At 40.1% G+C, this 17491-nt stretch overlaps 1 protein-coding gene across 2 annotated transcripts in view; it reads right to left on the bottom strand.

Moving 5' to 3' along the window:
* commd10 (COMM domain containing 10) overlaps positions 1–17491 on the bottom strand; it is a 60144-nt gene that overhangs the window by 16165 nt on the left and 26488 nt on the right. Inside the window, exon 6 of one of the 2 annotated variants that reach the window (XM_069139011.1) lies at positions 1627–2510. The exons of the other annotated variant lie outside the window; for it this stretch is intronic. Coding sequence (XP_068995112.1) covers positions 2496–2510 — 15 coding nt within the window. The 3' untranslated portion in view covers positions 1627–2495. Of the gene's footprint in view, positions 1–1626; positions 2511–17491 lie in introns of those variants that run through there. 2 annotated transcript variants of the gene reach the window in all.

Genomic DNA, 17491 nt, shown 5'->3' with positions numbered 1-17491 from the left:
CATTCAGTACAGTACAGAGCATGGCAGCAGGACATACACACAAAGGCTGGGATTGTCTGCACCCAGTGGGCCACTCACTGAACTGGAGTGACAGAAACACACTGAGGCATGGATGCAGATACATACACAGGCTCCCTACAGGCCTGCCTACACACACACACACACACACACACACACACACACACACACACACACACACACACACACACACACACACAACACATTGAGAGCTCTGAGAAGCAGAGGCCCGCAGAGCTAACGCCTTGTCTTAATGGGGCCCACAATGAGAACAAACACATGAATGAGTCACTATCTGATGAACTGACTTTTTATCTGAATAAATAATTGACTTATTCGAAAAAAAATTATTGGTGAGTTCTAAGAGACTCAATAACTTAACTACTGTAAACTTACAAACTCATGATTCTGAGAGAGCTTCGGGTAGGACGCAGGCATTATTATTATTATTTCAAGCTCAACAAACTCAGTTGCAAACAGAGCCACTACCCTATACATAAATATTACTTTTATCAACTTGCTGTCAGGCTAATTTAAATGCACTTTGACACAGATTCAGTTGTTCCATTTCAAAGGCTCTTGTGCAGTGTCATGAAAGGATTTTTGAGGCATTTTTAGCAGTTGATTAATAAATAATAGCCGAGGCAACGAGGGACTCATTTAACAGAAATAAACATTTGAATGGCACTGACTGTTCTTCTGAATAAAAGATCCTGCCCTCCTTATTTGATTAAGCATGGCCATAATAAACTCTCTCTCTCTTTATTAAACTGGACTGGCAGTGATGTCCATTCAATGTCTCTCGTTTCTATCTCAGTAATCCAACCTTGTAACCCATAGCCTTGTTATATTATCTTCTGCCCTCACGTAGCATGTAGGTGCACAACTGTGCAGCAAACTAAACACACTTCCAGTTAAGGTTGAATACAGCAGTTGGCCCTTGACATTTTTTTTACAGTGAAAACACTCGATCACAAATTCACTGAATGATTACAAAATGGAAAGAAATAGAGCAAAAATGGTGTCAAAATCAATTAAAACAACAGAACTGCATTCACCAGAGTATAAATGAGCTGTCAAATTACTTATATTGTCACTCAGGTGAAAAGTAATTATTCTCGTAAACATACAAAGAGTCAATTGGACCTAAAGTCAAAACTGTAAAATGCATAACCGTTGTATTGGCAGCACATTAGCCCCAGAGAGCTGAAGCCAATCATTAGCTGAAACTGTCTAGTGCTAAACTGATCAGAGTGACAAAATTGTACTAAATGGCAAAACAATAATCACAAAGCAGCTGTAATGACAAGAGCACCTCCATATGATGCTCCAGGAAGGGCATTTGGGGAGCAGACAAAAGATGGTCTGTCAGTATTTGACAATAAAGTTGTTCTTTAAACTACAAGTGTTGCTGGAGTTCGCTTAAACACTAGATAGCTGACTGAACATATTCACTGTAACCAGTCCAGTAGTAATACAGATGGACTACATTTACCTTTATAAAGATGCAACATGCCAGTTTTGGACACAACATTAATTTCTAAACATATAAATGCTCTATAAACAAGTATGATTTTAAAAAGTTCAAATTGTTGGGCTAAAAAAGAAAAACAATGGATAAAAGCTGAAGCAAAATCAAATAACCGTTTAAACATTTAAACTGCTGTTTAACACAGGGTCCTGTATGTGAGGGCTCATCATGGAGATTATCATGGTCTTCCAGATTTTTGTGGAGTGACTTTACTGAAAGGAAAAACTGTCTCTGAATTGACTTAACATTTTCCTTAATTGAGCCAAAGCTGTAGCTTGTGGGTCCAAAGCTACAATGTGGTTTTGACACAAAGATAAATACAAGCTGAAAGACACTTTTCTCAGCCAGTGATGAGGCAATGGATTTGGTCTCCATATAAATGCCAACTAAACAAACCACCAAAGTCAGTAAAACACGCTCAGTGCCTTCATACAGGGTGATCTACAATATTTAGGCTCACATCTTGCAGAGGGTGTGCACTCGTGTTGCTTCAGAGGCTGCACCATGACATCTGTGCTCCTCAGTGGCCTCTTCAAGCTGACGATGACTGGGACGACCGCACCATTGCCACATCCTTCATGCAAGCCTCTCACTACTGAGCAGCCCAAACTTTAATCAAAAACACATCACTAAATGCATGCATGCACACAACCAAGAGCGCCAGTGACACTTCGTGAACTTCTATGACAAATGCTCTAATTCTTGTCCACCCTCTTTGTATGCCGCTCCTCCAAACGTCTCTCTGGTGAGGTACAGCCACATTATTATTCAACCAAATGGGGATCTCTCCCTCCCTTCATTGGGGGAACATGGCAGCTCTTCTTTCCTCCTCTGTCCCTGCTGTGGTCAGTGTTGAATAGAAACAGAGGCTGGTTCTGATCAGCCGTCAAGTTCGTCCACAATGCGTCATCTGCCACATGCTGCGGTTGCCGGTTTCTCCCTGGCTTTACAGCCTATAGACCTAAACCAACATACAAGAAATGAGTCGTATTGATTTGATGCATTTCCACTGCCTCATTTAAATGTGTTCCTACTCATGACAGACATCAATAATTCAAGCTTTCAGCCATGAGAAGTTTTCCTAAAAAAAACCAAAAACACTCTAAGTTTAGGTTGCCCTTTTTGTTTTTGCTTGGTAATGTTCTGTACTTAATAACTGTGCTTATATCCAACACCATGTATCAGCCAGGTTCGATTACGCTTCCAGCCAGCATCGCCCAAAGCTGAGCCAACGGCAGCGAGAAGAAACTGACACTCACCAAGCCATGTACAAAACAGTTTGTAAATTTTTTATAAGCGAATCTGGGGTACTTTCTTCATTTTTTTTTTTAGAAGACTCAGAGATACTTCTTGATGTGTCACATCAAAAACACCCCAAACCACTTTATATATAATACATTTACTCTGCACTTTCTGTTGCGGTGCATTTTAATTTTGTGCCTGACACATACAATATACTTAAGCAAGATCCACCTTTTGAAGCCTTGTGTATGATGCATGATTGATAACTGCTCACAATAAAAGGAATCACTTGAAGGGGGCTTCATGGCTTTCCGATTAAACAGGCTCCATATGGGGTGAGGAAGGAGGCAGCGCAGGGCATTAAGCTTTGCCTACATCAAACCAGTCCTCCGACCATCTAAATTTGACAATCTTAATCTGACAAACTTGCGCAGTTCACGACTTCCTTTTATGTATGAACTTGAAAACTTGTTACAAAAGCCTCAAGAGAGTCTTTAAATCCAAGCACACCCTTAAAGACTCATCTGTGAGAAGGCTCAGACATCTTTTCATCATTTTAAGAGGAATCCTGAGGTTTCAACCCCTGTAGTGAATTTGTGTAATGTGCGCAGCACAGTGCATGATATAAAAATTGATACACCTCGCTCCCATCTCCAAACCTCCCACTTGTATTTTGCACACTTTAAATTCATTCTCATTTGTTTCTTCCAAATAAAACCTTCCACCCTTTAAGCTCCTACCATTGCATTTTACTCATTCCTGCTGTTTTATTACTGCAGCTTATGAATGTGGAATTCCCAAAAAGCAGAGCATTGATGGGAGGTTGAGCTAGATAAGAAAGTCAGTTTAATGCCAGCTTAACATGAATGTAATCTCATCTTTCTGCATCAGGTAGTCTCTGTGAAAAGTAAGGAAGATAACTACAGAAGAGCCTGCCTGAATCTGACCTCCTTTTCAACATTTACTCAACATGACTCACAAAGTGACAAACTCGCAGATTTGAATATAAAATACAAAAAAAAACTGTGAAAAAGACAAAGACAGAGCGGGGAGGATGAGATTGGGGAAAGAAACAAGAGATGGGAGTGCAAACTGAGGGAGGACGACAAGGAGGGAAGCTGAAATATGAGCAATTTCATTTTGATTGTGAAGCAAGAGAAAGAAGTTAATCCATTTCATAGTCACCCACCATACCACCCTTCATATGTGGTCTGTGGGAGTGGCAAGGGCTGGGCTGGCCTAGATACATGCAAAATGAATAAAGCCATAATATCCTTTGATATAAGTCTTTGAAACATGTTCAGCTTCAAGCAGCATCTGTTCCTACTTTTAATCTGGTTAGGGTGTTTCTCTAAATACCGCTAAGTATTATCGTCATCGGCAGGCGTTATGGATAAGGGGGATGTGACACGATCAATGGAATGTACTAATTTAGTGGAAAATAATGTCAATAATCCCTCTAAATTCAATTTCTCAGTGTACATTTTTAACTTCATCAGGGACAATGAGATGCATAATGCAGCGTCGGAGGAAAAAACCCCACAAAATACAAACACAATAATGTTGATTAATAATAAAGCAGCTGACTTGTATCTGAGGGAAGAGGTTTGATACTTGGCTCACTGTGCTCTCTATCTCCAACAATCTTTCCTATGTGGCCTATTTAGCCCAACTAACATCCAGCATCTGAAAAGGACCAGACCTCAAAGTGTGTGAAGCCTCTCCCCGTGCTCGTCATTACCATGTTTGTTTATCTGCTGCTCGCTCCCTCAGAGGAACACCCAGCCTTGTTAAGAAGGGAGAAGAAAGCTTTAAAAGTGGAAATAAGGCATACATTTGAGTCCGGTCCCAGGACGACGCGCGGTACCGAGCTATTTCCATAATGGTAGCTTAACAGGAACTAGCCAGTTGAGCGAGGGGCACGTCGTCCTCATTAAGGCACTCGCTCAGGAGCAGATTAGCGCTTCATTAACATACAGAGAGAAGCGGGGGAAATTACCGCTCTCCATTTCACAGTCTGAAAGGCAGGCAAAGACCAGACTTAGAGATAAGTGGTAGGGAAAAGATGGACTCAATTTGGGGAGATAAAAAATCGTTGTACGGTATAAAATTTGTTATTATGGCATCCTGAATGTCTCTGGCCATGAATATGCGAGACAGTTTCCTCTCTGTCTCCGTCTCTCTGTCTGAACCCATATTTCTTTGTCAATCTCTCTTTATTCTCTCCTTTCACCACCTCTGTCACTCCTATATTCCCACTGCTCCCTGCTTCTCAGACAGAGGCCTGTCTGGGCTTCATTATATTTGTTAGAAGAGAATGAGAGTGGCTGTCTTGACCTGTATTGGTCTTTTTTTTTTTTGCGTAATACCCAAAGTCTCTGTACCACCCATTTCCACACAGCCAGAAATCCCTCTTCCTAATTAGCCTGATGCTAAAAGGAAAGGAGGCCCAACAGGACAGTGTGTTGAATAATGAAACAGCATCTAAAGAAGTCAACCTGCTAGCAGGGCAGGTCATACAAAAGCTATAAATCCAAAACTTGGTTTATAATAAGCTCCCTAAACTCCACCAAACCAACAATGCACTTATGAGTATGATTTGATGTTAATTTACCTCAGAAAACCTTGTTGACCGTAATATGGTAGCTGCAGCTTCTCTCTGTCCGTTCAGATTCAAAAGCCAAAGATCAAGAAGCACATTTTGCAGAAAAGATTAATCAGCCTTTTGCAGCAGTGAATGAGTTTTAAAAAGGACCAAAGTAGTAAAAAAAAAAGCCTCTGGGGAACTGACTTTCTCAATTCTCCAGATGCATGTGAACATCGAGTGCAACATTTTCCTGTAGTGTTGGCCTGCCCTTCAGTACCTCAAATCTCAAATCCAAATCTTAAAGTGATAAATTCCACTGAAGTGCTTTTAACCTTTAGATTTAATGTGGCTAATTAGTGAAAGTACCTGTCATAACGAGGCAGAAATATCCTGGGCCTCACTGGGAAAAACAAAAACTTAAAGAAGTGTCTCATTAGGAAAGCTACCTGCAACAGGACATTTCACCAAAAGAAAAATGAACTTTTCTAACCCCGAACTTTGTGTTGTCACACTCACACACTTCTCTCATAATGTTGCCAACCCTCACAAAATTGTATATTTTAACCTTTCTAGGGTGTTTAATTGGGAAGAGACCTGCCATCCTCTCCCATAAATGTGTGCTGAATGATCCTCATACAAACTGTGATAAATAAAAACGGAACTATTTTGATCATTGCACAGCTCTAATTAACTAGTGAAATCCCACAAATAAAAGAAAACCAAAGGAAATGTATATGTTAACTTCTTTTCTTTCTTCCTTGCCCCCTGCTAATAATTTCCCAGCTAGTAATATAATGGATTGTCCTTTTTCTCTCTGTCTGACAGAATGCTACTGACACCTTGTCTTTCTCTTTAATGGACTCTCGGTGGGAACCTGATTATCTAAAGGTTGGCGGGGTTATTATTACCTACGCAGTTTGAGCTGACTTTGACCATGGGGCTCTCAGGCTGAACAATGCGCTCTTGGCTAATGAGCCGTGCTTCATTCTATATTGAAAAGAATACATGTCAAACCTCTGTGAGCTTAAGCTCACTGAAGCCACATTAACCTTACAGGAGAGTCCTTTTACACTGGAAAATCTTTGATGTCAACATTTTCCTTTTTTGTCCCTTGATACAAGTTTTATTTAAACCTAAACTGAAAGGTCAAACATGAGATAAAAGCAAAGAGGTATGTTCGTAGGTTCATGAGTATATGATTAGAAGTGACACTGCCCACACTTATCAAACCTGGTCCTCCAAATCTGTGCGAGAGCCAGTTCAAATTTTATTCTTGCTGTAAACACAACAATGTTGAAAGTATGGAAAAAGTAGCAAAAAATCAATAACATATGCAAAATGCTGCTATTCTGCTGCAGACCAACCAAAAACCATATAAATGTAACGTGTAAAACCTCGTGATCAAATGCAATTGTGCATTTGTAAAACATTTGCCCATGGAAAGCATGTGGTTTTGGAAAAATGTCATGGTCTACTGTGTGAAGACCATGTACATTCCCATGTGAAAATGTTTGCACATATCTTACCCATATTATTATATTGTTGCAACATGTGGTAAACATGTGTCATGCATGTCCCATTATTAAAACATGGGAAATGCATGTCTTTTTTTGTAAGAGAACCTTGAGGTTCTTAACTAAAACTACAGTTCACTCCAAAGAAAGTCTGATTTCCATGCAGAATTATTATAACATTACCTATTAATTCAGCCAACTCTGACCATTTTCTAATACTGAATTTCAAATTTAGCTTTTGGCTTCAAAATGACCCGCTTAAGTTGCACTTTGCCACTGTGAATAATTTGTGAATATTTGCAAAGGTTGCCTAAACCATGGCATTTCTGAGTTCATGAATTCCAGTCAGACACCGAAACTGTAAAATAAACAGAAATTGGCATTACACATTATGTTACAAATATTTAGCTTTCATGCAGTTTATAGGGGGAGAGTGTAACCCAGATTTGTATGTGCATGCGGCCAACCAAGAAGAGTGCATGTATTTAGTATGTATGTAGTTCACTGATGCTGCTGCGATTTACTCCTGCTTTAACTGAGCAAAATGTGTTTTAAAATGAAAAGATCTTGGTGGGGTTGTAGCCTTGATATTAGCATTTTTCTGTAGTAGCTTGTAACAAAACAATTCGGCCGTTGCCATAAAGGTATCGACTCTTGGTGCCCAATTCTATTCAACTCACACACAAATAAATTAATAATCTACTATTCTCGTCCATACTGCTCTCCCCTCCCTAAAACACCTGTACAGCATGTTAGTATGGCTACAGTTGGAATTAAATTATAAATTAACCATACAGACAGGGCCACTGCTGGCAGTGAGAGCATTGAATTACAGGATAATGAGCTCAACCTGGGCTGTGAGGTTCATTCACAAGTGAGACAATCACGTCTTGCAGTATATCTTAGGTGTCAGAGTCAGACGCTGCGCTGGTAGTTGAGGTGAAAGTAAGAAATCACGCTGACTTAAAACCCTTGCTGCGCTGTGTAATATTAAATGGATGGTTGAACATTTTGGGACATAAACTTTTTAAAAGGTTAGTGGTTTTGGCTGGAGTTACGTAGTTCAATTCAGTTCAGTTCAGTTTTATCTATACAGTGCCTAATTATAATTCATCTCAGGGCACTTCACATAGTAAGTCTGAGAACTTACAATATTATAGAGAGAAACCCAACAATTCAACAATTCTCATGTGAGCAAGCATTAGCATAGAGTAACCATTTCTTGACCAAACACGTGGGTCCGCAACATCAGTTATAGTTACAGAAACTCCCAAAACATAAACTGGAATTTTTCTGTTTATGTACAAGTTAAACAAATTACATCACATATGTTAAATAGATCGCCCTTAGAGTATTTTTGTTTTTTGGAGTCAGGGTTTCAGTTTTATGCTAAGCAGAAAGCAGAGTTGCATCTATTAGTTGATAAAGTTGAAATACAGTTGTTAATTGTTTTGATAGTCAGTTTATCTTTTTGAGTCAGTTTTTAATAAAAACATGCTAAAATTCTCTGATTCCAGCTTCTTAAGTGTGAAGTTTCTGGTTCCTTCTGTCCTCCACGATAATAAACTGAATATATTTTGGTTAGTTGGGATAAAACAATACATTTTAGGCTTCACTTTGGGCTTTTCGGAAACACTGGTGACCATTTTCTGATATTTCACTTTTAAACAGCTAATTAATTAACTTAAAAAAAAAAATTAAAAAAAAAAAAAAAAAAAAAAGACTGATTAGTCTATGAATAAAATAATGTGATTTGTTGTTATTTGCAGCCCTTAAACTAAGATAATCCCCCTCCATGCAGCCCTTGCTTCATACTTAACACAGATGACGATGGTATCAATTCTTATCTGATTCTCTGTAAAAAAGCAAGTCAGGGCTGGAAGAAACTCAATATGATCATCAACCAACTTTCAGTCAAATAATATCCATATATGGTCAAAATTCTCTGAATTTACAAATTTTAAGCAGATGCAATTCACACTTAAGTAATGTGTTCCTGAGGGTTTTGTTTTCAGTGTGTGAAGAGTTTTTTTCTGCTTTAACGCAAATCAGTAAAACCACATTACACAGCAACTTGACAGATGAAACATTCTCACAATGAGATGCATTTAGTAGCTGTTCTGAATCTTTCAATCATATCACACAATCTTCCTCAGCAGCTGCCATTGTCATGGAGCTGAATTCAACAAATTCAATTTCATCTTCAATCTCAGCGTAAAATTTGAACATCTACAATCGTCTGAGGAATTTTCTGTGATGTAATCAAAAACAACTTTTTCCAAGGTCAGAAATGAACTTATATCATTAATTTATGTATATCTGGATCTTTATACATTAAAGACGGTACTGGAGTAATTATTAATATTGTGTGAAAAATCATTTCAACCATTTGACCCAGTACTAGTGAAAGAGTAAACATCATTTCTGAAGAACAGAAGTCACATTTTTGTCATACCAATAGGCACAGTATAAGAATGCTTTAAAGCAATGCATTCCTGAAATAAAATCCAACCCTGAGAAATAACATCACAGACCTAACTCATCCCAATGCAGTAGCCTAGATTCTTTTTCTCTTTCAACATCTCACAGAGGGGGAAAAAAACAGATATGAAAGCTTTGATTGTACTTTATCCTTGAAGTGTGAAAAAGTAAACGAAGCCCAAGCAAAGAGAGCGAAAGAAGGGAAAAAAAAGAAAAAAGGTGGAAAAGAAGCTTCAGGTGCCATCCAGATTCCACAGCTATCCTTTAGTCTTTCATGACCAAATCAAAACATACTCAGTGTGTCTTGTCTTCATTGTCAACCTCTTTAATTCCTCTCCCCCAGCTTCAGCTCCTCCATCAGCACATGTTTTTCTAACCTGAAAGCAGTACCACACATAGGCTTCTGCACAGACATATAAACACTCAGCTTCTGTCCCATCCATCTCATGCTACGTCCACATTTACACACTGACAAATACTTCACAGGCATGCACGTACGTATACAACACACATTCAGAGATAGGCACCTTTAACCCTCCCGGTCTCCACACTCAGCTCGTGATGGCTTCCAAGACGCGAAAGACAGCAGAAGCGTTGCCCCTGCCAAGCCTCCTGAAACGCTAGAGTTGTTTTTCAACCACGCTTTCACTATCTCAGGTCACTATGCTTTCTGCTGAAGGATGCTCACCATCTTGGAAATTTTGGAAAGGTCTGAGAAAGGTTTTCCGATGTTTCAAGTCCAGATGATGTGATGTCTCTTTCAAAAATGGATGACTTCTTTGGATTTAAGTGCCTCGCCTCAATTCCAAGTTGAACCCATTTATCTGTGGGGGCACAGTGAGGTGTTATCCAACTTCAAAAGTCTTAGTGGTGCCTGTGTTAATAATAAACTTTATTCACATTGTTACAGGTATATTCACCAAAACCTCAGCCTAATAGAGACAACTAATTTAGGATAATCCAGATAACTTTTCAAACTGTATGAGCAACACAGCTGTAGGCAAGACTGCAACACGCCTTCAGATAGAATTAAGTTTCAAACCAATAGTGACAAAGATGAACCCTTAAAAAGGTGGTGTGTGTGTGTGTGTGTGTGTGTGTGTGTGTGTGTGTGTGAGTGTTTGGGGGGGAAACTGTCTCCCTTTGAGGGCTTCTCCCATCTCTGCTGTGACTAAAAGGATTGTGGGGATTTTTTGACGTAATGGCAAAGAGAGAAAACTGCCTCGTTGGGAGCAACTGCCAAAATTATTTCTTTTTTACATCCTCGCCATCCATACACCCCACCTTCCTCCCTTCTTGTCTTCTTCCTCCTCCTCCTCCTCCTCCTCCTCCTCACTACACTATCTCTTCATTCTGCTCTCCACACCAATGTGTCTTTTTAGAGCCTTCAGAGCCTGGGTGTCTTATCGAGGTTTCCCAGGTCTACAGGCGAGGCTGAGGAGAAGCTACTGTCAAACCCCACTCTCTGCTATCAGCCCCGTGGCAGTCACAATGAGGCTGACATGCATACTCAAGCTCACACTCACCAGACAGACACACACACACACACACACACACACACACACACACACACACACACACACAGAGGTTTATCAACCCCAAACAAAAGTCTGGTTTAGACTGGAGTCATTTTCCCACAGGGCTTCAACACAGGAAAAAAAAAATTGTGCTTAATGGACATAATTGTAAAAATGCTTTATGAAAACTGTCAAGAGGAACCAGACCAGTAAATAGAGACTGCGTGAAGCTTACAACAAACTGACACCTTATTCAAATAAGATGCTGAACACATCAACTCCCTCCTGGCAGGTCTACCCGTTAGTGCCATCTGACCTCTGCAGCTCATCCAGAATGCCGCAGCTCGACTGGTCTTTAACCTCCCGAAATTTACTCACACTACTCCGCTCCTCCGCTCCCTTCACTGGTTACCAGTAGCCGCCCGCATCCATTTCAAAACATTGGTACTTGCGTACCGTGCTGCGAACAGATCGGGTCCAGTGTACATCCAGGACATGGTCCAACCCTACATCCCAGCCCGCTCCCTCCACTCTGCTTCTACCAATCGGCTTGTTGCTCCCTCGCTGCGAGCTAAACACTCTACAAAATCACAACTGTTTGCTGTCCTGGCTCCTAAATGGTGGAATGAGCTCCCCAATGACATCAGGACAGCGGAAACTCTGTACATCTTCCGCCGCAAACTAAAAACACACCTCTTCCGACTTGACCTTGAACAGTAGAACTTTAGTAGCACTTAAAATGGCACTTACTGATAGCACTTTGTAGTTTGGCTTTCTTGAAGAAAATTGTATTTTCTTGTTTCTTGTGGTTCTGGGTTTGTACCCTCATGGTTGAAATGCACTTATTGTAAGTCGCTTTGGATAAAAGTGTCAGGTAAATTAAATGTAATGTAATGTAATCTAAATCCTTTCCAGTCAGTGAAAGACTATGCATAAAAAGTGTATCATTGCCAAAGTGATTTCATTGAGGTTTGCTTTCTGTAATTATCTTTGATCAAAAAATATCAATCTTGTTAAATGTCCTTTTGTTTCTCTCCGTTACAGAAACTATAATAATATTTATGTCTGTCCCCAACTGTTTCAGAACCATAAATCAGCTATTCGCTTCCCCTCCTATTATTTATCAGCCAACTGCCATGTTGTCACTCACAGACAAGAACGCTCATTGATAAATTGATGTTTATTATTGTAGAGTGGTTTACTTAGATTGTGTGATGAGTTACTTGCCCTTAGACAAAAAACAAGTTGAGGAACATTACTGCCGATCAAATTTATGTAAGAAGAGGAAAGACAGACGAAGAAAGGGCGACACAGACCAACAGAGAGACGACATGAAAAGACTTGCAGGCGTTTTCATTCTTTGTCCATTGTTCTCTCAGGCTATGCAGGTGTGATTATCAGATGAGCAACTCCAACTGCTTTAACTTGTGACCCAAGAATCACAAACACACTTAAATGACTTATTCAGTGATTGATGAAAACATCTTATGCTCCGTTACTAAAGTGTGTATTTGTGTGTCTGTAGAGGGTGTGTGAGTTTGAGGAAAAGGTGGGTTTGATGTACCATGACGGACAAAAACATTCCCGCATCTTAAAAATCACTACAACCCAATGAGCTTTAGGTGGCAGAAAGCTTCTAAAAATGAAGAGGCATGCCAGAAAATTCAGCCAGGATCATCTATCTATATCCTCCTGACATCAGGATTTCCTGGCTGAGAGAGTTTGTCATTAACATCTCTAAATATAGAGACTTTAATATAAGTTTACATTTATATTCATAAGTTGAGCGATATCATTGGAGACACTACAAGTCTCCACACTTAAGTATTTAAGTAATGACAGACATGTTATACTTCCCCTTGGGGAAATTTGTCCTCTTCGTTTGACCCATCCGAACTAATTAGAAGCAGCAGGCTCTCACAGCGCAGCACCCAGTGGCCAGCTCCAGCTCCTTGGTCAAGGGCAACAGCAGGAGTATTCCCAATATCTAACACCCGGGAACACTCAGACGCAGGATGAACAAGATCACTTTCACAAAATCTTCTGCAAAACAACACAAGTGCTGGAGTTTTTGCAAGGCCTGCTGTACTTTTCGTCCTCTATTTGCCTGCCATTGTCTACATTCATCCTATATGATCAACAAGCTCTCAAATCTGCATGTTTATTTTACAGCTTAATGTCCAAACTGGCAATATGAAATGGCTTTATATCTTTGACAAAACTGAAAAAAATACCACTTGTACCCAAAATGAGAGTTGGGTGTGTGACATTTACCTTTGTTAACCTTTGATTCTGTGGATTTTCCTCTCACAGCTGTGGGCAAAGTTAAATCCCAGCTGTCTTGTTTCCATATCTGTCCGGACATAAACAACAGGAAGGAATGGAAATAATACAACAGGATACATTTACTCTGCAGGGATGTTTTTGTGAGAAGGTTTGCAAGAGAACTAATATTATACACTGTATGTATGATATGTGCTGTAAAAACTGTGTGTATTTGTATTTCTGTTTTGCTGCTTTGTTGTGTGTGCACACGTACACATAGAGTATGTGTTAGATGGGGCCAAAGCCTGTGAGACATAGAGGCAGAGGACGCCCACATAAACAAGTGGGTTCTGACACTTGTACTCGACTTAGAACAATGAGGATTATTTCTCAACACCCACCAACTCTGGCATGTTCTGGCCTATCTGACAAGCTGTCATCTTCTGCATTGTGCACTCTGTGCTATTGCATAGTGACAAATGGTACTAACAAAACAGTGTAGGAGAATAGCACAGATTTAAGGGGAAAAAAATGTCATAACTACAGTAGATAATCTCCGCCACTGGCAGTCATTTGAGAAGCAGAGCCCGAGCCATTTGCACTGAATCTACCTACACTGGCATTGCTATATCAAACACGGAGCTGAATGCCTCATCTGCACTGTCAGATATGTTAAATGGTAGTCCTCCACCATTCACATCAAATGTAAAATACTAATGCCCGTATTAAAAAGCAGCGCCAGCAGCTACTGCCCCTCTTAAAACAATAAGTTGGTTGTTTTTCATGCAACCGTGTCACTTTTACTTGGCTCTCAACAACACAATATGCAAACTGACAATGAATGCAACCTTCAAGTCGTTGAACCACCACCAAGTTGGTTTAAAATGTGGCGATATATTCAGATCACTTGGGGGAACTATGGCTTTGGCTTTGGCTGTGTGTGTGTGTGTGTGTGTGTGTGTGTGTGTGTGTGTGTGTGTGTGTGTGTGTGTGTTTGTATTAGTCATGTTGTGGGGACATGGTGTGAATCTTTGAACAGAGTCACATTGTGGAGACTTGCCTCCCTTTTGGGGACAAAAAGTAAGTCCTCATAACATAAATGATTAAATTCAAGCCTGAATAAATGGTTTAAGGTTCAGGTAAGGCCAGGTGTAATTTAAGGTTAGAGAACTAGTAGTAATGGTTAGGATTAAGGTAAGTCTCTGTGGGAAAAGTAATTAAAGTCCATGTAATGTAGAGGACATTAAGTGATGGAAACATGACTGTGTGTGTGTGTGTGTGTGTGTGTGTGTGTGTGTGTGTGTGTGTGTGTGTGTACTGCACATCTTTTTGCACATGCTTGTATACATTAGAGTGAATGTGAGTGTGCGCTTGTGTGTGCTGGTGCATGTGTGCACCATCATTAGAGGAAGGTCAGTGTGAGACTCGCAACACTGCTTCATAAATAATGTAAAACAACACAGGAATTAGACTTTGTAATTATACCTCTCCACAGCACTAGGGGTGCAGTTTGCATGTATGTATGTGCGTGCATTATTTGCATGCGTGTCTATGTGTGTGTGTTTGAGTAATCTCTAATTAGCTCCAGGAGAATAGCACCGGCTATTAAAGTGTTGCATTAGTTAGACCTGGGGATAGAGGAGACAGCGCAGGGCTCGATATGCCTCAGTTCATTAGAATTTGTGGGTTTTTTTTATGTGTGTGTGTGTGTGTGTGTGTGTGTGTGTGTGTGTGTGTGTGTGTGTGTGTGTGTGTGTGTGTGTGTGTGTGTGTGAGAGAGAAATAAACTCACAAGAGGAATATATGACAGAAAAATAGAATGAGAGACAACATTTAAAAATATGCATACTCACAGGCTTATACTGTATTTGTATGAATGAGCATGTGTGAATGGCTCATGTTTATGAAGTGCGCCTGGCAGTGAGTGTATGTGAGTGTTGAACTTGTAATCATATTCATGCCGGTCAGGTCAGCCACAGTTTACACTGCCACTTTCAATCTAGCGGCTGTGACTTTGCCTTAAACAGCACATGGTATTTGGCTGCTACTCTAATGACATTTAACGCTGACCGATGGGAACTGCATGTCACTCCAATTAGAAGAAGCGCTCCCCCTGTATGGCAAACTGTTAAGACTAACATCGAACCCCACCCTGCAAATTTGGTGGATGAATTATTGAAAAGGGCAAAGCTGAGCACCTTGATGAGGTTGGCACATTTGGCTGGCTGAATGGCCACACTGAGACAGCTCGAGGAAAAAGGCCACTGCTATCTCAGCAGCTCAGAGTGTAGCCGGTTCGATGGCTTTGTCTGGAAGCTGGACCTTATCACACAAACCACTGGCCATTCACCCCGAAGACAACCGACATGACAAAAGTGAGCGTAGTCCAAATAAACATCAAGATTCCGTCGGCTGTCCTCGTGGCGGTAATTTATCTGACACAAATATGAAAGATTTAGGTACTGCCATATTCTGAGTGCAAAATGTGCAGCCACATTGGTCCCAGGAGTGAAAAGTTTAATTTCCAGTGGGTAAATTGCACTGGAATTGGGGAAGTGACCAAGCCACAGACATCTGAACTGTGTTATCCGATATGAAAACTTTTTTTTTTTTCATAGAACACAATGCAGAGAAGAATGTTTGAGATAATTTTGAATTTGTTTTATTTGTGGGGTTTTTTTTGTTTTTTTTAGTTATTTAGAATTATTACATTCCCTGTAGAGTATCCTAGCCTGGCCCAACTATTTCTCGCAGCTTCAGTCTTTGCTTTGATTATGGTATGGAAATCCAATTTGGATGAAGGTTTGCTCAACTACACTGAAAGGCGGACAAATCAGCGACCAGTTGGGGTGGCTAAGTGTGATGACGTTAAAATAGTTCCAACAATGGCGGCAGTGGTCGAGTATCGGCTCAACACAGGTATACAGGGTCTATGCCAATTCGTTAAAGGCTGATCCAATAGTTCCAAAGGTAATCCAAGGTCTACGCCCTGTAGGATGCAACGACTGGAAACAATCCCCAATAGAGCATGGCCTGAGCCATGTATTCATGCAGAGAATTTGGGACTGGTAATATGAGGTTGAAATATCCTGCCTCCTTTACATATATTTGCCACAAGTGTTTGATAACCACATTCCACCATAGACTTTCCAATATCAGTATCAGTCCCAAAAATCCTAGTATCTGTTTATTACCATGCATCACCTAAGTATGGTAATAAAACTTTAATAAATCATACGATGAGTGTTAAATATAGAGTAATAGTGGAAGAATAGACTGAAACTGAATGTCAATAAACAATAAGCTTCATAAATAGTTCAATGTCACTGTACAGAAGCTAAAATTGTATTTCAGTGTTCTCAAATATTGCAGCAAAGGGTGGCCCAGAAAAAAACCCAGTATCGGACTATCTCAAAGAAATTGTTCAACCGTCATGAAAGCAAAGACAATCAATTATATGCTGGGATACTGTAATAATATATTTCTTTGTTTTCAAAAGCAAACACCATATCATTCCATTGTTGAATGTGTTTCTTGAATATTCTTCATAGATATCTTCATAGTTTCACATCAAGAACCGCACCAGGCTGATTGAAATCAAAGTTGCATTTTACTTGTTATATTTCAAAAGCTTTTTTGCAAGTCACTTGACAGCTGAATTGAAAGATAGCTACAGAGCCACCCAGATAACTAAACTACTCAATGTTGTACTTCCTGAATGTGTGCATAAATCTCTTTCATGTGTAGGAGTGAGAGAAATAAAGAGTGTGTTAGCCATTCCCAAGTTGCTGATTGAAGCCGCTGATGACAGAACGGTGGCACTGGATTCTTTTCTGTCATGCTCCCTAGGCCCCTGACCCACCTAATTGGTTTTCAGTGTTTAAAAAGACCAAACCTTCAAAGACTCGGCTGTCAGTTCAACTCCTTTCACTTTCGGATTCAGCTCTCTCTATTATTTATAGCTGACAAGAAACTTTTGTAAATTCACTCTCAAATATACAGACAAGAATCCGGACATGTCTACACGCAGATATATATGGTAGAGAGCCACAATCATGGTTGCACACTTACTGTATGCCTCCTCTGCAAACACACACTGATAGAAGCGTATACACACATGAACAATCTGAAGTGCGTTCAAAGTCAGCCAGCACACCCTGACACAGCAAAGAGAATACATGACCAAAGGTGACGGATTCAGTACGTCTGTGTGTGTGTGAGAGAGGAAAATGGAGATGGACATTGTGTGTTTGCATGTGTATGCATTTCAGAGAGAGACGGACCGATTCTGTGGGAGTGTGTATGTATGTGTCTATGTTGTGTTCTGTGTTCAAAG

The sequence above is a fragment of the Embiotoca jacksoni genome, unplaced genomic scaffold (assembly GCF_022577435.1).
Source record: "Embiotoca jacksoni isolate LCO1_2020_lvr unplaced genomic scaffold, fEmbJac1.0.p SCAF_8, whole genome shotgun sequence".
In the NCBI taxonomy this organism is placed as follows: Eukaryota; Metazoa; Chordata; class Actinopteri; family Embiotocidae; genus Embiotoca; species Embiotoca jacksoni.
Note: the sequence above shows the minus strand (reverse complement) of the source record. Positions and strands in the feature narration are given on the sequence as shown.